Below are 22,668 nucleotides of genomic sequence, written 5' to 3'. Positions count from 1 at the left end.
CACCACTGTATTCTCAACTAGGAAACAGTGGGTTCTACATTACCCAAAATAGTACTTTAAGTTTCAGCATATTAGAATACATATAAATCAATGTTACATGGTTCAGGATGGAGGAAAAATGAATGTTAGTGCCTGTCCAGCCCATGTTGTTATACCTCAGATGCACTGTAAAGTACAACAAAACACGTAAATAGCAAAACGCTCCTTCTCAAATTCATGCTGTTGGGTCTTGTGTCAATAAACAAATTGTGTTTTCAATAATACAGTATAAACCCGGAGTAAATTCCTTGACGTAAAAAAATTCCATGACGTTGTGATTTAATCAATCAATGATTTCAGTTAATTTTTTTCACTTTTACAGTGAAATGACCGAGAACAGAATCTGACCCAGAATACAGCAATAAATCTTGCTATATATTGAATACACATCTAAAGAAATCTGTATATTTAATTATGTTGCTAACTTCATAAGGGAGAATAAGTCAACTGGGATTATTTTATCACTGCCTTTAACATGTTTATAAGATATGCTTCTCATTTAGACCTTAAAGTTTGCAGGGTAAAAATTATTTAAGTTTTAAGCTTTTGCCACTATCTGTTAAAAAAAAATCTTCCTAATTCTTAAGTATCAGTTATTCTACAAAACTTCTGACATATCTTGTTGCATCTGATTTGTACCATGAATTTAATCTACGAAGACTGTACAATACAGAACTCTCTCTTCCAGCTGCATGTACAATTAACAATGAGTAGTAAAAAGGGCATTCTGTAGAAATCAGTCTTAATAATATCTAGTAGAGTACTGGCTGCTCCACTAAATCACAAATGGAAATACTTTAATTTAAATATAAGTAGCTCAGACATATTTCAACAATTAAGAAAATGTGTGAAAGAATGAACACCCTAATCATAATTCCAAGCATGCTATTTTATCAGAATGCAGACAAAATACATGAGGGCCAAGTGAATACCAAATATGGCCAATTTAAACCTATTACATGAAGTGTCTCTTACAAAACAGTGAAGCAAACTGCAAAGGACTTCAGCCTTTCTCAAAAACATGGTTTCGTTATTCAACTTTAAAGTTAAAATCATACAGTGACATATGCATGTGATAAGCTTTTGGATAACCTCCTACATGATTTCAACTGTACTGTTAAACCATATTTGTTTATGAAAACATGGAGACAGTATCATGAGGACTATTATGCTTCATGTATACAGTGTTTTTTCCTGTCTGACAGGTGTTAGACAGTTTGATATTCTCCCTGTCTGTTAGAGGACAGGATCAATTGAGCGGATTTCAAGTCAGTTGCTTTTTGAAAGGATAACACTGAAAGCTAAACACTATCCCCCAAATTTGAATTCCTTAGTTACTAAGTTATTGAATCAGTGATAATAATGTATTCACTAATAGTAACAACACTAATTTTCCTATTTTGGCTTGTAAGAGTAAAAATCACACAGCTGCCTTTAAGCATGTTATCTTATGCTGTAACTCCAGGACAACTACATTGTAAGTATTTAAGTGCACCTGCAAGGAAAAGTTCCATTTGCTACAGGCTGCAAAGGCTGTAGCAAAGCAATGGGTGGCTGTCAAGATATTTAGGGCAACTAGCAGGTAATCCTATAAATGGAAGACATATTATTTTTATATGAAAAAGGAAAGAGAAAGGACAGACAAACAGAAATTAATAATGCATTGTTTATAAACTGCATCCTTAAGAGACAAGTTGATGATGAGGGTGGAGGAAATGAGTGCAAGAAGAATTGGCTTGAAAGCTGAGCTGTATTATCATGATATTTCTGAAGAGGAAGACCTTTCAAAATTAGTAACGATATTCAGGAATGCAGCCAAGATTTTAAATTTTCATTATGCAAGAAACATCAACTTCCCACCTAAAAAAACCTGAAAATGCCAACTTTGACCTCCCCACTGCCAGTTATGTATCTTCTCAAATGCTAAAAGACAAAAGTAATTTCTTGATCTCAAATGTAATTACTTTGATTCTAAGCAAAGAAATGAGGAAAAGGCACTGAACAGATAATGCTAAGTGATACTATCTAACAGTTACAGCTGTAGGGCTTGTGGTAACTAGAGTTAGCAACAATCCTATCCTTTCTGCATAAAGCAGATCCTTTCCACAGTCTTGGAATTTGTAGGAGAAAAATGTGGGGAGAATGTGCATCGCTCCCTGCTCCCTTATGTGCAGTTCAGCTTCTGTAAACCTCCTTCTAGAAAACCTTTGGGTTTCTCATGGATACTGCAGATCCCATTACTGCTGTACAGCCCTGAAGCTGAAAAGCCTGCCTTGTTGCTGTTATGGGACAACAATGTGGGCTGGGTGAGGTTTCTTCAGTCCTTATTGCAGCTGTGGCAAAGGAAAAGGAGGAAGATGCTTCTTTCCTTTCGAGCACACAGTCTTTCAAACATGAAAATGGGGTGGGAAATCATGGGGATTTCAAAGGCTTTCTAATACATTTCATGGATAGCCATAAATGCTGTTCACAGGTATCATCTGATACTTTCTTTTTCACTATAAAATTAAATTCTAGTAGAACTTCTGTTTTTTTCTTATTTTTAATAAAAAGTGAGCAAAAGTCACAGACTGCCAAAGCCACCACTGACCAAAACAACCAAATAAATACTTTGCCAGCTATCCTATGCTAGCTATATCTCTCACTGTTAACTATGCTAGCCATCTCCTTCTTGTGGAACAGGTACATCTCCAGTGTTTCCTACAGCTACCCAGTTTTGCATTGAAAGAAATAAAACAACAAAACGGAAGAAGAAAAATATTTCATTCTCCACATGGTAAAATACATAAGCTCATCTGAACCCTGTGATGAAGAAATCAAACTTGTTGAAGTTCAAGAATATGGAAGAGATCTTGTCTCTTCATTGCTTTATTCAAATTGTCAAGTAAAAAATTAAAATTGAGGTACAGTAATGTATGTGGACACAGCTTCTGACACAGCAGCTCTAACAAGAGCAAGCTAGTACTTCCTGGCATCATCCAAATATGTTATTCTGGTTAGTTCCTATGTTATTACATAATACAAATATACATGCAACAATTCTGTCTTGATTGATGAGGCAACTAAGGCATTATGGATCAGTCAACTTTGTTATGATACTACATACTCCCGAATTAAAAGCTACAGCAGACATGCCACTAATCCTCTTAAGCTGAATCATTTAACTGCCTCTTATTGACTACAGTAGTATCCAGATGCTAGGCATCTGAACTCGTCCTGATCTCCTAGACACCCCAGTAGCAACATACACGAGTTTCCAGAGGAACTATGCCAGCATTCTTGAAAAAGGCAATTATTTTCTCAGATGCTAAATGCTGATGGACTAGGTCTAACTTCCCCTGTTACACATTTCATTACATTCACCTCAGATTCTAGAGTTTTTAATGCTCTTGGCTTCTGTTTGAAAATAAAAACATTTGCAAATCCCTGAAAAGTTTTATGCATGTGTTTATTTTCTGAAAAAATGAATATTTTTCCCAAGTTTACAAAGATTTCCTGGTATATTCTGAATCATCCTTCAAGTCACATACAGGCTAATAATGGTTTCCCTTGCGTATTGAGTTTACTTTGACAATTAGATTTTAAATCCTTAAGTATTGTTCATTCTCGTATGTCACATGCTAGTTTATTTTATTTTAATTCTAGAACTCATGTGTGACATAATTAAAAAGGAATCTATTTTATTTATTTTAATTTCTTCCATATTGAAATGTTGCCAGAAAATATGATCTTCCCAACATCACACAGAAAAAACTCCTAATCCACTAATACTAGATCTTTATCTTAACTTGCACATAACTCTTGAGCCTAAATTCTTTAGAAATTCTAGTGTCTTGATCTAACTACACAGAAAAAAATAAACAGGTACACAGATATATATCTATATTCAAACTGTCATTTAATTTCTGGATGGAGTAAGACTAGATCTCTTTACAACATCAGGCTTAAAGGAACATTCCACAGGTCACACACACAATGGGCACATGCAGCGGAGTTGTACGTACAGGGATGTGTGTGTAAGTCTTGGTGCCAAGCGAACCATTTTATTCAATGGAGCTGAGGAAAAATTTGTAAACGAAAAGAAACTTTTAACATAGAAAACTGTTTATGAGCAGACAAAGAAGAAACTGTCAGGGAAAGGGAGCCAAAGAAAATGAGACAAAATGCGCATGATGACTTGTCTATACTTGAACATCTGACCTGTTAGTTGGTCGTCGCCTGCAGCAGGGGCGATGCGAATGTATGGTGTTGTAAGCTGAGTCACGATTATCGCAGCTAAGGCAAAGGAAGATTTCCAGGTCAGCATGCATGAGGGAAAAAAAAGCCAGACTGAAGCTATGCCAGCAAGAAGAATCTTGGTCAGTAGTTAATTGTCTGAACTTCTTACAAATAAAAACAAAAAAATTCCCACAAGTTTTCATCTTCAGTTGTTAGTTTGGTTATTCTGCAAATTAATAAGCTTTTTTATGTGACTTTCATTAAGGAAGAGGACTCAAAGCACATTATTTACATAAAATGCATTTGAGAAAACTGGAGACTCTTTGAGTCTGCTAGTCATAGTGCTGGGCTTTCCAAGTGAAAGCTAACTGCTTATTACTAGATTACTCTAGTATGAATTTCTCCAGGTAACTTGTACTAGTTTCACTTTTTATTTTCCTATTTCAGAATAGTACATTTTTCCTACAATTTTTTAAAGATAATTTTTATGTAAAGTATTTTTGAGCTAGTTAAGATTAATTTTTCCTATACCCACTTGGGTTGTTGTTCAGAAAGTGCACACACTACACATATACTTAACATTCAGCACACAGAGAATGACCACTTAGAGGTGGCAAGCTTTTAATTAGGTGTGTATGTAATTGTCTGAGGCCTGAGTTTTACCACTAAGACAAGAAAAAGCTGAAAACCCTGAACTGTTTATGTGTCTGAAGTATTCAGACTTTTCTGATAGAGCTGTAACAATCACTGTTTGCTACAGATAACTATTACCATGGCTCACACTAATAAAATCTGTTATTTGTTCATTTTCCAGCAGTTCTATGATTGCCTCTAAATGGTTAAGCACACTGTGATACATATATATTAAGGAATATAAAAAAAATTAAAAGGTCAGATCCAACATGATGCAGCTGGAGAATGATGCAAAGAAAAAATATTGGAAAATTAAGGACAAAATTATATGAAAGATCACTCATTTACATAGAACAGCCTGGGTGCTATTAGAAATGTGGCAACGAGTGAGGAAAATAGATCATCTACCATCTGCAGACAATTAAACTCAAAACTGCTGCTGCATAATATTTTGAAATATCCCTCTGCAACACTGAAATGCAGTGTTGATAGTAGCTTCTAGAGTACTGTTGCTATTAGATTTAAAATATTATAATATCCTTTTCTCTCTCATAATTAATGAAAGGCTTCCAATATTGCAAAATTAGAACAATGATGTCTCCCTCTTGAGAACTGGATTCCTAGGAGATAACCAAGATGTTTCTATCCAGACAGTGTTGTAAGTCATATCAGGAAATACAGTCTTAATATAAATCACAAACCACCCCAAAGTTGATATTAATAAACTTGGAGGAGTTTTGGAATGTTTTTAACTTTGTCTGCTGAGATTTTACAGTCATTTAGCTCGAAAAAAGAGTAGGTATATGAAAGCCATATTTCAAGCAATATATGACAACCTTTATTACCACTGGTACAAAAAGCTCTTCCTGATTTTTGTTTGTTTGTTTGTTTAATTATCTTGTCAAAAATAATGGGAGTGGAAACTCTGCAGTCTCCACATTTGTATATACACCAAATAGTCTCAAAGGTCCTAAATGCCTTTCTCTATAGAAAACTAAGATCAGGAGACTCCACATCACAAGAATATGCTGTCTGATCCTTCTCCTAACAAAGTCAGTGGCAAAGGTTTCCTTTGACTTAAGCAGAAGCAGAAGGAGAACTTTCAGCTCTACAAATCCCAATATTCTCATCCTACATTACACTTGCAGTCATTGCAATTAGGATTTTTATATGATCTCTAAAAGAACACATTTAACAGAGGTTTCATTTGCAAAGATGTAATGGTCATAAAACAAGAGCATTTTTTAAAAGGGTACAAATTGAGATTGCTTAAAATATACTTGATGGAATGAGAAAGTATTATCTAGCTACTGACCCTAGGCATGCATTTGATCCAGTAGAATTAAGCTGTACTTTTTTAGAGATAGGCTGTACTCTTCTAAGAAGCCTGTCAATATGATAATTGATGTCTGGTGCACTTTGTCTCTGATACAGCAACATGGTTTAACGCCACCAGTTGAGCGTGTGCTTCACAGTAAACCAGATGCATTATTTCTGTTGACATCAACTTGAGGGAAAAGTGTACTCAGGGTACAGAACAGTTCTTCTGGATCTAGGGTAAAACCACTCTACCTCTGTACTACACTTATTCATTTTTATTTTAACAAAAGAAAAAGTGTGTGGTGGGCCATAGGATGAACACTGCACGACTCAGTGATAAAACTGAATCTCAATGATCTTATGAAGGTCTTAAGGGCACCAACAACTTTATTATCTGGAGGTGAGAAAATTAAAGGAAATACAGCTAGCAAGTGATACAGTTATGCTCATGACATGTTCTGAACTGCCATATTGGTCCTGAGGGCAGACTTCAAACAGGCTAACCACATATCCTTAGTACAGACAACGAGGTGGCTTGGCCAATCTCAGCTGGCTCAGTGGAGCAGTTCTGAGGTTGTCTTAGGTGACCTTGATCTCAGGAAGGGCTGCCAATGCACTTGGTGCAATCATCAAATTCCACAGGAATGGAATTGCAGAAAACTTCAAGAAAAAAGCACACAGTTAGCTACACTACCATGTTTATTTTGCAGCTCATATTTTATGGCACAGGCCTTTATCCAGTAAAATACTGGATATGTCTAGTTACATATCTACTTCAAGACAGAATAGTTGCAATGTAGTCAGTAAGATTATTCTTTTGTGCTCCAAACTAGGTACATAACTGATTTGATTAAGGCCTAAAAGCTTAAGATTTTCAACATTCGTATTAAATTTTAGAGCACACCTACTAATTCCAATGGCCTACACAAGGCTGTAGATAATTTCAGGATCAGACCTTCATTTAAAAGAAGATTTCACCAGTTTTATACATGAATGGCCTAAAGCACTTCCTCTAGCTTTAAAAACCATCAGACTTGAACTTCTGAAGATAAGAGAAGCCCAGAACATAAACCTTTCAGAAATGCTACTAATATATGAAAACCAGATGTTGCACTGGAGAGCATTCACAATCTTATTTGTAAGAAGCACTACAGTGCATATATAGAGGGACATAACAAGCACATAGAGCTTAAGTAGCTTACTGTCTACTAGCTACACTGTAGTCACAAAGCTGGGTGGAAAATGGTGCAAGTCTGTAAGAAATCTGACACAGAAAGCCATCAGAGCAGCATTTGCTTACTGGGTAACAGACAATATGAATGCTGCACTTAGCTGTTTGGGTGGCGGGGGGAGAGAAAGAGAGGTGAATGGGAGAAGACAATCTTCTGTCTTGTTCTGATGCAGGTGTGGTGACCTCTGACCTACAGACATAAAGCATTTTCACTATCTTTTTCTAGTCCAAATGTGGGAAGTCCAAAGAGGGCACAGAATTCTGCTTTTCTCCTAAGTATTTCTGTTAGATCTAAAGGGAAAACACATCTGCCCACATAGGTATTATTAATAACATATTAAAATATGTCATGGGCAGTGCGGGCCCGGGCTGGCCCTGGACGCGTGTGGCGCGGCCTGGCCCCGGGCACTGGGGCCCAGCCCCGGGCGCGGAAAGGAGCGAGAGAATGGGAGCTTCGCCTGTGCGGAAAGTGCCATCGTGGGAGATGAGAGGGGAGCCCCAGAACACACAGAAGAGAAGGACAACTCTAAACCCGGGCAGATGGAGCTTGTTCAGCCCTGTAAGGCCATCCATCTAAGAGAAGGTCACTCTAAACAAACCTACGTCCTGAGAACCTCACTGCCACTGTCCAAGCTCGCTCGGCCCCGGCAGACGAACCTCAGGATTAAAGGGTGGGTTCAGTTCAGCGCACACTGTGTCTCACCTAAAAAATCCATCGCGCAGGCTCGAAGGCCTTACCCGCATTTGCAAAGCCCTGTATCACCAGCGCGCTTGTAACGAATGTGGGTGGAGACCTTTTCCAGATCTTTGTTCGCGAAGACTGGCCATGAAAAAAATATGTCATGGTCTCCATTTAATTTTTTTTATTAATACAGATTAAAAATACAATATAAACATTCAGTTGATGAGCAGGGAAATCAGTGCTTTACAGAAGCCCCCCAAGACAGTTTTGCACCAGGGACCTGGTTTCAAAGTCCTCACAACAACCTCTCCCATTATTTTACAGGCTTTGCAAAGGTATTACAAAAGATTATGAAACGTGCTTTCAAAACAGAAATGTAGGGAGATCTGTTTAAAATAAAAGCTGCATTTCTTACACCTCCACTGCCGAATGGGTTAGCTCAAAGTAGCTTGTTGCTATGGGAGCTATTCCAATCCACGAAGTTACCCTCGCTTCTCAAATGAGAGAGTAAGAATTTTCAGTCAGTTAAGTAATTTGAATAGTTGAACATCCATTAGTGATTATGAATACAAATCTTCAAATAATTTAAAATCCATTCCTCTAATCACCTACTGTGATTTCTGAGGCAACGAAGTCCACTCCTGGTATCTCTAAAACTACTCAAAAATAACAACATAGGATTTCACTTGAATCTGGAATTAATCTCTCATCTATATTATATTGGGTTTTAGTTCAGGTATTTTCTATGCTTTAGTAAACAGTCAGTTGGTAAATTAAAATTACAACTACTTCCTTTGGCTTGAAAAAAAGGAATTCGTTCAAAGAGGCATGAAAATGTATTTGTCACATCAGGGAGGATCCAGCCTTTCAACAGGAACAACTTCACGCTAACATTTCTGATACTTTTAACTAATGACATTCTCATCCATCCCATTTAGACTTAGTGGTGGTGGTGGAATTGTGGAGTCTGCATGTAAAGGAAATCATAGTGGGATCGGTTGCATCAGGGATAGTCAGTGAGACAAGCATGATCTCCTGCAAGATACAGTGGTATGATACAGTGGTATAGGGAGGAAGCATTTTTTGTTACATACTCTTGGCCAGGTGCCCAAACTGCGAGGTGATATTACCTGTTCCTACTCACAGCAGCACCTTCTTCCCTTTTCCTCTATTACAATCTCCAAATAATGGCACTACGCCATCACTTCTCTTTCAAATTTTGAAGTCGCCACCAGCTAGAAGTACTAAAAAGGTGAGACTACAAAGATAATCACAGACAGATCTAGACCCCATGGATAAACAGATCAGCACTATGTTTATCTTTCCTTGTTTAGGGATAAAAACTATAACTAGCACTGTCCCAGTTATACAAACTTATTTCACAAATGGTAGTATCATGTGCTGACAGTCAAATAAATATAGATGATCTGTACCATGAAAATGAAGAACATGTATTCTCCGCTTTTCTTTTATAAAGCAATTAAGATAACACAATTGCTTATGAATAAGGGGCAATTTTTCACCATGGACAGATAAGCAGCTAGTATGCACTCTGCAATTGGCAACTTTACAACTCTACTATATATATATTAAAGTCCAAAATATTTATTGTGAGATCATATAAAAACCCACAGAATATATTCTAAAAACTCTGTGTTCAAAAATAAGTAATGCATTTATTATTAAAACAAACAAACAAACAAATTTCCTAAATCCCAGCTAGAAACGCAAACGATTCTTTGAAAATTCTGTAATAGGTTTAGTGATGCCTTTGAGCAATATAAACTCTTCTGGAAGGTTGCAAGGACCATGTGAGGAGAAGGTCAGCAAGCTGAAGTACAGAATACATGACATAATACGAACATACCTTTTGTGGCTACCCTGACGCAGTCGATTTTGGTTTCCTGTGTCAAATAAAGAGGAAAAAGGTCACACCTTGTGTTTCTAAGCAGAGAAAATCATCCACGATTCTATTCTTAAAAGTACCGACAAAATGTCAGAGAAGAATGTGCCTCATTACATATTTAACTGCTTATTAGGTAACTCCAAAGTGTGTTCATAATAGGGACAAACACTGCTTGGGGTATGGTACACAAACATTTCACTTAATATTCCTCTAAAAGTAGAAAATACGTGAAAGATATTCACAACAGCACAGGCAAGTGTTCAGCTTTTAACTTTGGTAACGTAATGACTTTGAGAAATTTTTCTTTTTCTTACAGATAGTATAGTTTGAGGCATCATGCGAGACAATTTTGGAAAGAAAAAATAATCAATGGTGTTTCACATTTCTGCACTGTCAGTGCACTGTGAAAGAGGGACCATTATGGTTTCTGGCAGAAAACATTTCCAGGCTGTCAGCACAGACAGCCAAAGCTTATCAAGAGTTGAAGGGTTCTGAGTAGGTCTGTCCAGGAAATGAAAAACAATTCCAGGAAGAATTAGTCAGAAGAAACATGATCTGTGAAGATCTTTTTACACACTTTTCTTTTCAGTTCCATCTACCCCTTTTTCTTTTACTGTTTGGAGAAAGGGACAAAAGAAGTGGATTCTAATTCAATCAGGGCAACCAAACGAGAAAATGAGAGTTCAAGGCATTAGAAACTAAGGTAATAGGACTGGACATGCCAAGACAGATGTGCTAAAACCCACAATCAAGTTTGGCTTAAACTTAAAAAAAAAATCACAACATTCTCTTGTTCAAAGTAAAAAAAAACCAAAAACAAACAAAAAGGAAGAAAAAACGCCAGTCAAACATGGTCACTGGACAGCTTTTAGATAATAAGACAGAATGTTAACATACTACTTTGCCTGCTCACTACTGACAAAATGTGCTGTTTTCCCCTCCTCTTTCCTATAACTTTTAATCATTAAGCAATGCTGTGTTAGGAAAACCGCTATTTTTTAAACTCTGCGTTAAATTTCACGGTTACTTCATTTTCTCATTAGCAACTAAATTGGGAATCTTGCTAGTTGGTGCCAATCATTTATTTACACACAAATACTGAATAAAATCACGCCTGTCACAAGACTTACCCCATTGGCTCTGCTAGCAGCTTGAAAATAGATGCTGTAGCTCTTATGAGGAAGAAGAGGAGTGTTCCAGAAACCACTGTAGGTTTTGTTATCACCAATAGTAAAAGGTTGAGCAGCTTGTAAACCATTGGCTGGAATCTCCGCAGCAAAGTAGTACTGGGAATTCAAGAGTGAGGCATTCTGGAAATGAATGGGCACTGGGTAGCACTTGAGGATTTCAGTTGTCTTTTTGGTCCTCCGTGGGCGTTCTTCTTCAACAACTATTTGATAGACACTAAGAATGTAAAGAGGAAAGAACAAAAGAAACACACTGGTTATTTTAAGACATGGGCAGTCAATTCATTCTGAAACCATAATACAATATTTATGGGAAAAAAAGAACTGTTAAAAGCAAAGAACGCAAGAAGAAAGTGTCATTTTGATATTGAGGTGTATACATTTCTGGAATAGATATATACTTGCAAACAAATTCAGTTTGTTTTGGAAAAACAAAATTAGCCATACACACCACAGCTTTTCATACAATGGATGACAGAACATTTCCTTGTTCAACCTCTTGTACAGAAAACGTGTGCTTAATTAGTGCTAAAATGTGGAATTAAATATTATTTTGTTCTTCAAAATAAGTATAAAGCTATAGATTCCATTCTCCACCCTTTTTATCCTATCTAAATGAAATGAAATCAGTACTAAGTAAAAATGAATAAATAAATTACAAAGACACAGGGAACAGCATTTGCTTAACTGTTGACATTATAACTATTTATAAAAGCACACACAGAGTAAAGTTTCACTAGTATGTTGACTATTGCTGAGCAAGAACAGAACACTTTTTGATGGAAGTTATTCTCACTCAGAGAATAACTTTTACACACTCCTACAGATAACCATATTTTTAAGTGTTTCTGTATTCTGCAAAGCAATTCAGTTTGCGCTTGCAGTCTTCGCTGTACTGGGACCCAGAGAGAATGGTCCATCTCTCTCCACTGTAAAGGTGCTATGGACATTGAAGCAGGAACAAAGAAATTGCAATTTCTGCTGTATATGCAAACTGTAATCATTATACCCTTGCAGTTGCTGAAAAAGACTGAGTCGGTGCTTTTAAATTTGCGAAGTGGGAAGTCCATGTCTCCAAAGAGGACTGGCTTGCAAGTTTATTGCTTCACTGGGGACCAGTGATTCTTAATCAGTATTTGTCTTCTGGAATCTTGAATCCCAGTAAGCAAGTTAGTCTAGATAATTGATGTTAAAGTGGCAATGTGTCCACAGTTTTGCATATCATCCAAATCCAATAACAATTTATGATCTTTGAAGTCGATAGTTCAGAAAAGGTACAATCTCTGGGTAGGTCAAGTTTCTTAAAGACGAAATATCCACACAGACTTCTGACATGTTCCCATTCCATCATCTGTAGGTAGAGGATTGTGTTTATAGAATCACAGACTCAATTAGGTTGGAAAAGACTTCTGAGCTCATTGAGTCCAACCTATGATCAAACACCACCATGTCAACTAGATCATGGCACTGAGTGCCACAGCCAGCCTTTTCCTAAACAGTCCAGCCTTTCCTTAAACACCACCAGGGACAGTGACTCCATCACCTTTCTGGGCAGCCCATTCCAATATCTAATCACCCCTTCTGTGAAGAATTTCTTCCTATGTCCAACCTAAACCACCCCTGGTGCAGCTTGAGGCAGAAGACTCTGCCCAAAGTACAGAGACACTTGGGCTGAGCCTCTGCATGTCTGTCTCAGTCTTGTCCCAACAGGGCTTATTGGCTTAGTCATATCACTGCACAGCTATGGCTATTCCCCTTCTAAAGGCAAATCTTGTTTAGAAATAAGAGATGACTTTGTGCAGTCACCAACCCACCTCACAACTAGTGAGCTCCTGCACCTGCTGGGGCAGTGCTAGACTCAAGCTCCTTTGAGTGCTAGCATAGAGCTCTCCAGCTTTTGCACTCTCCCGAGCCTTACTCACTTAGCACCCAACCAGACTAACATACTGCTCCTACACTGGAGCTGCCTTTGCATGTTTAGATAATGCTGTGTGCTTGAATGATGTCCCATCAATGGGACTAAGTAATGTGGTCTAGTGGAAGGTGTCCCTGCCCACACCAGGGGGTCAGACTAGATGATCTTTAAAGGTCCTTTCCAGTGCAAACCATTCTATGGTTCTCTGACACCACAATGCTGGGTTTGCAGAGTCTTCATAGTTAATATCACAAACAGGCAGAAAATCTCTCCATCTCACTGTCTTTTTACCAGACTTAGTGCCACAGCCCCTGTTAACTATGATTTTGAGATCTAACATCTGCAGGAGGAGATGCTGCCTTCTATGCTGACAAAAAATGCCCAGAAAGTTAACACTAAGAATGCTTAAATACCTCTTCTTCTGTCTGATGCAGACTTTCACCACAGTGGAGCTTTAGTTTAATGTTAACACACTCAAATCTAACTGTCTTCATGAAGATACCTACACATATACAGATCTACATACCCTAAAGAACTGAGCAGGTAGAAGGTGTCTACTTTTAGGTCAACTTAATTGCTTCCCAGGCTCCACTGACTATAATAACTAAACGCTCAGCTCACATGTAGACATCTGTAAGTGGGCACCTAAACTTAAATGTTTAAATCTGATACTGAATTCCACTCAGAAATCTAACAATGCATAAATTTAGTACAGCCAGGGAGACAGAGAAATGTCTTGAGGGTCCACTTTAAGGCCACTGTCTGTACATTTTGCAGCTCTGTGCAATGAATTCTTCATATCAAACAGAAAGATTTTCATTAGTTGATTAATTCCATGCTGAGTAGTAAATGAAGGTCAACACACAGCAACCTTTCTTTGATCCTGTGAGAACTGATTTGTAAAAAAACTAGTCATGAAATATCTATATCACAATCTTGTTTTTCTCTTCCAAATCAATATTTAACATGATTTTAGAAATTAATTTTCTAGAAAAAACAGTTGCTTAGAACTGGGATTCCAAACTACTTTGAAGACAGCATGTTGCCTCCTCTAACTACTAATTTACAGTGAATCTACAATAAATACCAATTGAGAATTTAAATGGAGTATTGGAAAAAAAAGTAGAAGGTGATGTAAACATTTATTCTTGCAAGGCAGTGAAGCTGGATACACTCGCCTAATACTGCAGCAAATATAAGAATCCCTCAGTTTCACTAAAGCATGATGGATACTAAGCTAAGTTACCTGGCTGCCACCTTAGGAGAGCACTGTTACCTTTCTATTGTACCAGGATTGAATACAGAAGGGACCTCAGACCAGATGAGGTAATATGATCTGTTTCTGTACTGGCTGAAACGAGGATTCTATTCATTTTTCACTCAGTGAATAAAGCTAAAGATTGTAGATACTTTAGAAACAAATATGTCATTAAAATGCTCCTTTTCCTGTGGGAAATCTGTGTTTAGTTATACTACATGCACTACTCTTTGTATACATTTTAAATGCCTGCCATCTATTCATTCTCAGATACTTTAAAGAAAGAAGTAAGTTGAATGGAGCAATTTCAAACTCAAAATGTCTTTTAATCCTTACTCCACAGACAAATTAGATTTGCAAGCATCTAGACCTCAAATCTATTTGCTCTTTAATAATTTAAGCACTGAAAGGTCAAACAGCTCTTTTCTGTTCCCCTTCATCAAAGTCCAAGTGCTAATGAAAAATAACTAAATCCTATCTGCTGGCCAATTTCCACACACTGCTGTTTCCCTCATGTAAATGAACACATTATGAGCACCTGGGTCAATGGAAACCTGACAGAATTTTATGAGTGATACTTTTTACATTTGTAAAAATGAGATCATCTTGCTAATGAATTTTAAAAAATTACCCCAATTACAATTATAATCCAAAAGCTTTTTATAATTCTTACTATTAACATTGCTTTCTTTAATATGTAGGAGCTGAACTGCATCCTCTGAAAAGGATTCAAACTTAGTGAATTGAGCTAGCACTGCACCAAGATTCTATTATTCCTCTTAGGTATTAGTCAGATTTCCTGCTTGTTTGAAGTTGCATTATTCCTTTTCCACACCTCTGCAATTCAGAGAATAACGTTTTCCTATCTGTAATCCAAAAAAGAAAATCTACAGTGTAGTGAAAGGTGCCAAAAGCATATTGGCTATTGGTAGAATTTAGACTGATCTTTCTGAAGGAGAGAAATGTAATTTAAGTATAATTCACATTATGCAGTTCTACTATAGAATTTCCATGCCTTGGAAAAAAATACAATTTCTATTTTTATATTGACTGAAATTTATTGTTGCTTTGAGAAGGGAACATATGGGAATTATTTTTAACCTAGGATTCAAATATCTCAAATTTGAGGATTAAAATGGTGTAGGGGAAAAGGAAAAAAAATTATGTAATATTTAAGCTACTTTTTATTTTAAGAATTCCAAACCAGTTCCAAATGTAAATGATTACGCAGAGATACAGATCTGACTATAATAGCTTTAAGTTTTGTTAGAAATTAGACATAGCAGGCTTCTAAAATACTTATTAAAATTGGATTGCTTAAATTGAAATGGTATGCCAATGTCTGATAAATATACTATTTTTTTCAGAGTTAAAAAGTGACATGAAAGAAGAAAACATGTTAACACAGTAATAACAGATGCTCAGAATATTTAGACAAATGAACCAAACCATTCAAAAAATTTAAAAGAAGATTTAAGCATATATCTATTCTGAAGTACACAAAAGGATGGATTTCAGTAAATTCCTGAATCTGGAAATTATTCCATGTTACTGGAATGCAGTAAATCAAATTTTAATTAATCAAAGTCTCATCCAAAGTTACAAAAAAACTTTCCAAGGAGGACCCATTGGATACAAGCATGGACTTCAAGATTCTTCATAGAGGAGTCCTTAACATGTACAATCTACGCATTTATTTCTTGAAATTTAGGAATCTATAATTATACCTCCACCAAAAGTAATTCCAAATCATAAGCAAAAGGAAAACAAGCTTGATTACTTAATAGTTGAAATGTCAGTTAAATTTTGTCTCTCTAAAACAGTCTTGATGCTTCACACAACTGAAGCAATAGAGAATTTTTTAAAATTTCTTTTACAGAAAGAACTGAATATAGACTAAGACGATCTGAAGTTATTTACTAGTCTTAATACAACTGCTGTGTGTGATCCTAGGCCAGTCAATTCAGTATTTTGGGCCTCAGATCTCTAGCTGTAAAATGAGAATAGGAAACTTTCTTATTCCCTCTGGCCTGCTTCAACTGTTCAAAACTAAAAACTTTTCAAGACCTTCTCTCTTATTTTCCTTGAAAAAAGGTGGTTTTTTTCCCCTAGGAAATGTACAAAGCCTGCGAAGCTCTTAAGCTCCACTAAGAGTGCCCTGGTCAGCTGTGTAAACTGTTTTGCAGACTGTTACGGTGACACTTGAGCCTAATTTGAAGTTTTCTGCTCATTGCAGTAAGTATCTTCTTATTCTCATGCTTTATTATAAATATATATAACTCGTACTTTTTATAGATTTATTTCTGTATCTTGACTTGCATGCTTGCTTTGTTTTATGCTAACAGATTCAAACAATAGAATGACCTTTAATCTACAACTTGACCATTATTTCAGTTACTCATTCTCATAATCCTATTTATCTGTATGCTAAAATCACTTTACTGCATTCTTCTATTAAAATACTAGTTCCAATAAAAGGTAAATTGAAAAACCCAAACCCCACCCTGTTATCTCAGGTTTATGTCCATAATTGCTCAAACCATAACAGTCTATAGGGTCCCCACAGTTTCAGCAATACTTCTGTAGACCCTGAAAATTCGTCTGTGGTACTGCCATTTAAGACATAAGTTCTTTTAAAATATATATTGTTTTGTCAATGTTTTGCTTCTAAAGCTTCATACATCTTTGCTCATCAAGTGTGATGCAGGTTTATTACCTAACACTGCTTCTGGAAAAGAATATAATCTTCAGAAATTTTTTTCTATACAATATGCAACATAACTTCCTCTTCATCTCTGTCATCAGTTGAGTCTGAGACAGTCGTAACATATTTATATGAATTAAGATTGGAGATTTTGATCTACTTCTTCCTGCCCTTATATTGCACTAGATTCTTGTAATTCATCCTATAACTTACAATTTTATAGTACTAGAAATTATATGTAAATCACATCTTGAAATGGAAGAGGGAAATTACTCTTTAAAGGACAAATATTAATAATTTACAGTTAGCAGGCAAATAGAAGAAGGCTACAAGAAATTACCACTAACTCTCCTCCTACTGTGCAAGAGTCTGTGTATTTATTATAGGGGGCATTAAATAAAAGTGATAAACAATCCCTCATTTATCAGGTGTATCACCATCACAGCTACACAGGCTTTTCCAGTGGTCAGGAGTTCTAGCAACACCTAATATATAGTGAATTAAATATACTCTGTGTACAGTCATTTCCAGTACAGATGTGAAGCCAGAGAACCAGCTGAATGGCTGTCCTGTCCCTGTGACCACTGCAGAATTTTGCATATTTTATCAGAGAGGGAAGCACACACTGTTCAGCTATGGAGCAGAAGTAAGACCAGGGAGTTTTGATTAGCAGTAGGACAAGTGAGTACGCCTACTAATGATGGAGAACGCTGATCAAGGTAGCTCCCTCTATTTCAGGAACATTTTATCTGGGAGATCAGAGATATTCTGGGTTTTTTGCAAAATACAGCATTGCACACTATAACTGCTAAAATGATAAAAAAGTGAAGAAGCCTAAAAAAAATCCCTTGTAGGAACATAATGTTCAGAAATGAAAATATAGAGTTTACAGTAAAGAAAACCAAGTAGACCAAACAAAACCTCCAAATTAATGCTGCTATACCGAGGACAACAACAATATAAGCATTATTAAAGTAATATATTACTATGTAATTTATAAAGAGGGAAAAAGGGGAACTAGGTTATGCTATAAATAATATTAGCACAACACAGAAGTAATCAAAATTTGTCCAACTGTTCACATTTAAGCACTTGACATACCGGTGTTTAGAAGTGTACTGCCTATTTCTTTGTGTGAGTGAAGGGAGTCTTAAATGCTTTTAACTTTTTCTTTGCATCTTTACTTGGCATCGGGAGGTTTTATGTAAACAAAAGCTCCACAATCTTTGGCAGGTTTCTAACTCCGCAGGACAGTTGTTGCTTCACAAATGTAGGAAAGGGACTAATAAAATACTTTGTGCTATCAGCTTGTTGAAACTTGAATGGAATGATTCTACTTCCACACCTGGTTTTGTTTACTAGCTTTGCAGGTCAAGAGATAAGTCTGGTTAGATTCTCCAAGGCAGGGTCTGTCTTTACTCTAAGGAAACACTATTACTGGCATCTGAAATTTCCAGCCCATGGGGAAAAGTCAAACTGAAGAAATTTTTCTGAATCAGACCTGGAGTGAACACAAGAGAGACTAGTATTATACAGCACCTCCATTGTCATGCAAGAAGCTGTATTTCTCAGATCAATCAAAGCAGAAATACTTAAACAGCTGTAAAGGAGGAGATAAGACAGCCTAGGTTCAGTCTCTAGAGGTACCGCCAAATGTAAACTCTCAGGTGTCATAATAAGCTTTATCTTCACAGACCCAAGTCCATCGGGGAACAGTATCTGGTTTTTAATGTAAAAGTCCCAAGCTGCTCTGTGACTGCCCAACTCCTTTGTATGGACAGTCTCAAAACCTTAAAAGTCAGTATTTACAAAGGGGATTTTCTGGGAAAAACACATCCAAGCAAACCTCTCCTTACCATTCCTATAGATTTATACAGGAAATCCTGAACGATTTTTCAAATGGGAAGCATTATTTCACTGGAAGTTAAAGATATTATGCTTGTTCTTTTCTCCAAGGACAGTTACTACAGGAGGATACAAAGCCAGGTTCAGTTCCCTTGAGACAAAAAACATTTGCTACATAATATCTTAATTTTAGAAAAGTCAAATAAGGTCTGAAAGTGGTAATTCAACACCCACTATAAGTTCATCATAGATTCAAATGCTTTTTCCAAACACAGAAGAACTGATAAACTTCTCTTAATGCAAATCTAGACTCTCTAGGAACTAAGGGACACATCAGAGCCTTGGCTCCAAAAATTCTTAGAAGAAAAACTGCAAGGAAAAGGAGACAATGATGCACAGTCCAGTGGCCAGAGGCAGAGCCTTGTAATTGCAGACAACCACACACCATTCACAAAATGTTTCTGAAATGTCTCCGCTTTTAGATTCAAATGATAATTCAAAATACAGTTTTGTTTTGTTAGTGAGTGAATCAGAGAAGGAGAGAGTAAAAAATCCTTTTAAAAATTACTTTGATACTTTGCTATTTAGCAGGACAATAAAAGATTTCCAACGTGTAAGTAGTAGTAGATAATCTGTATTCTGTTTTACAGCGTATAGTGTACTGATGGACTGCAGTTTTAACTCTGGCCAGTCCTTTGCAAAAAATCAATAAATTCAATACATTTGCTAACCTACCCTTATTCAAAAGAAGTATTAATTTATCATTGAAACAGCATATTAAAATTTATAAGAACCATTTGCCCAACACATATATAAGTGGTGGTTAAACATAATGCCAACAGTAACTGTAGCACAAGAGGCTACTCTGTTGTTAACTGAGATTTGTGAACTGGCAAGGGCATCAAAACTGTTCTCTCAACACTCCCAACCCCTCTAATCCTTGATAAATTTTGAAGAAATTGTATTTTTTTTCTCCCTCGTTATACAGCCCCATTATTAAATTATTTCTACTTATTTAAATACCAGTGCCCAGCTAAGCCTTGGCTGTGGTATTACCACACTGGTTTACAAGTGTTAAGTGACTGCCTTAATTGCCATAAACAAAAAAGATGCAACTATGTCTTCACAACTGTTAAATACACTTCTACACCTGAAATTCCTTAATCCTGAACACTCATTTTCCAAGGGACTGAGTACTACTCTACAGTGATATGATCAATTTGATCAGACACAATGTATTAGCAACTCTGCGTACTTAGAAATAACCACATAATTCTATCTCTCTTTTTTTCTATATACATCCCTTTGTCATTTTGAAGGTTTTTAATTATTGTTTCTTCTGCTGAAAAAATAATTGTTCTAAAATACTGCAGGCCACAAAAAACCCCTATGATCAGATACATACTTTTTCTGAATATTTTTAACTTCTCTGTGGCTTCTGCTCTCCATACTTAATATTATTAATTTATGTATTTGGTTCTATTTTTGTCAAACTCAAAAATGTCAAGAAAACATAAAATTTTTGTAAATACTCTGTAGACCTGCATGGAACAAAGTGAGTAAAAAAAGAAAAAAAAAATAAACCTACTTATAACAGTATTGTTTCACACTGAGTTCAAAGAAGCTTTCTAGAGATGTCAGTAATATCATACAAGAGAGCATTTGGCTCTATATTCAGAAATTCTTTCAGGTATTAATTGTGTGTTATCTGGACAAGCAAAAGACATCTTTGACTACAGATCTTCCCCAATGTGCTCCATACTGTACCAGTGAGATCTACTAAATACAGACTGCAAGTGACAAGCTAAGAAAGGCACTAGAGATTTGGCAGTGTTTTTTGGCTGAGTTTTTTGTTTTGTTTTGTTTGTTTGCTTGTTTCAGAAAAAAAAATGTTTACGATGAAGGCATTGTAAGGACACAGTTTTAGTTTGCATTAAGTAACTGTGTATCTGAAAAGAGAAAAAAAATAGAGCAAACAGAACTAGAGAACGATTGAAACACTCAAGAATATGAAAGACCACACAAGGTAGGAATGTAGAGAAGAGAAGAAAATAAAAGGAAAATAAAAGAACACATAATGTACTGAAAACAGCTGGAGATGTATCATCATGTTTGGTAATCAAGAAGTGAAATAAAAAGTAATAGTAGGTAAGATAAAATAAAAATGAAGTCTATCTAACATAGTTACACTTTAAACAAAGCATTTTTTAACAACTTACAGTCAGCTGTTTTTTATAAATTAGATGCAACATACTTGTAAAAGGTGCTTGATTTCACAGCAATATTACAAAATAAAACACCTTTTACAAACAAATTGTGCATAATTTATTAAATTACTTTATTTCATAATATGGTTGTGAAATCATGTTATATACTTCTGTAAGATTGGCATTATTATCCAAGAATGACTGCTACAAGATCTCTTTACACTCACTGTGGTCTAGTCAGTATTTTTTTAAATTGTACTATCAACTGATATTTGGCTTCTTCCATAAATAAATCTGGTAAACATAAGGTTACAGTCTTTCCAATAGGCATGCCACCAGTACATTTTTGGCAAACATAAAATGTCTCTGCTGACAACTCTTTCATGTATATGGGACACCATCCCACTTACATTGATCATGTACTGGGTTTTTTAAACGCCATTTGAAACGGAAGATGCTTCAAAGCCTTATAAATAGACTAAGCCGCTACAAGCTTTACAGGAAGAAGTTCAGAATGTGTACCCAAGAACATGCCGTTAATCTCATTTTATATTCCACACGTCATCTGTGATACCCAGCTCCCACCCTCAGTACGCTCAGCAACTTTTAGTATCTCCCAAAAACTCGCTGGGAAAGAGGCAACACACGCTGTGGCTGTTTCTGGGCTACATACAGGCTCGCTGGTATGTGAATTGTAGCTCTCTACAAGGGGACCAAATGAACTGAACCAACTAACTAACTAACATAGCCCATCCTTCAGATGCTAATCTGGGTCTTTCATAGAGATTCCAAAATACATGAGAAACTTACTATTTATGCAACATTCAATTATTTCATATGTGCTTGAAAATTTCTAAGAGGTCCAATGTTAATAAGGGAAGAAAGGAACATACAGGCAGCTGAACAGGGTGATACTTAAGACTTTCTTTCTTAGGAAACCAGGAATCAGGTGTAAACTTTAACTTAGTTATGTTCCAGAAAGTTTAATTCTGCTCCTAGATATGTAATATAGCACACACAAGTGAAACAGCACTCCCTTTCTTCATTTTACCACTGAAAAGTTTTATTCCTACTGAGTAAGGACTCAGTCCCTCTAGGCAGCAGATACTATTGATCTTACTCCACAAGGCTTTATGCTCTTAATTTAAACCCAAGCAGCAATATCACTAACTTAAATGATGCTAGTCTAAACTGAACTAACCTAAAGCTTCAGATTCGCCAGGGATTTGAGACTGACTTCACTACAGAGAAGCATAAAATAGGGATGCCTCCTGCTTTCTTTATAGTCTGCTCACAACATGGCTTTAAAATGAATGCAAATCACGGACAGATTGTGAGGATACTAATTCCACAAAATAGTCCACAAAGCCACTATTCTGAGATCTTCCAGTGGTCAACATGGAAAAACTGAATTAAAAAAAAAATTGCCTTTAGAGAGTTAGCTATACAGATAGTTGCTTATTATGGCACTCCTCACCATTGAGAAGTTGGTCACAATCATACATAGATATGTTTTCCTCTAT

General features: G+C 36.3%; 1 protein-coding gene across 6 annotated transcripts in view; it reads right to left on the bottom strand.

The window, feature by feature from the left end:
- PTPRM (protein tyrosine phosphatase receptor type M) overlaps window positions 1-22,668 on the bottom strand; it is a 351,616-nt gene that overhangs the window by 168,464 nt on the left and 160,484 nt on the right. For 4 of the 6 annotated variants that reach the window (XM_029959310.1, XM_029959312.1, XM_029959313.1 and 1 more), the window contains exons 11-13: window positions 11,160-11,433; window positions 9,991-10,027; window positions 4,240-4,314 (exon numbers count right to left, since the gene is read on the bottom strand). In XM_029959310.1, coding sequence (XP_029815170.1) covers window positions 4,240-4,314; window positions 9,991-10,027; window positions 11,160-11,433 — 386 coding nt within the window. The remainder of the gene's footprint in view (window positions 1-4,239; window positions 4,315-9,990; window positions 10,028-11,159; window positions 11,434-22,668) is intronic. The other 2 variants (XM_029959314.1, XM_025895935.2) reach the window with 1 other exon arrangement.

The sequence above is a fragment of the Manacus vitellinus genome, unplaced genomic scaffold (assembly GCF_001715985.3).
Source record: "Manacus vitellinus isolate BGI_N305 unplaced genomic scaffold, ASM171598v3 scaffold_1_pilon, whole genome shotgun sequence".
Classification (NCBI taxonomy): Eukaryota; Metazoa; Chordata; class Aves; order Passeriformes; family Pipridae; genus Manacus; species Manacus vitellinus.
This window is presented reverse-complemented; position numbering and strand designations above follow the sequence as displayed.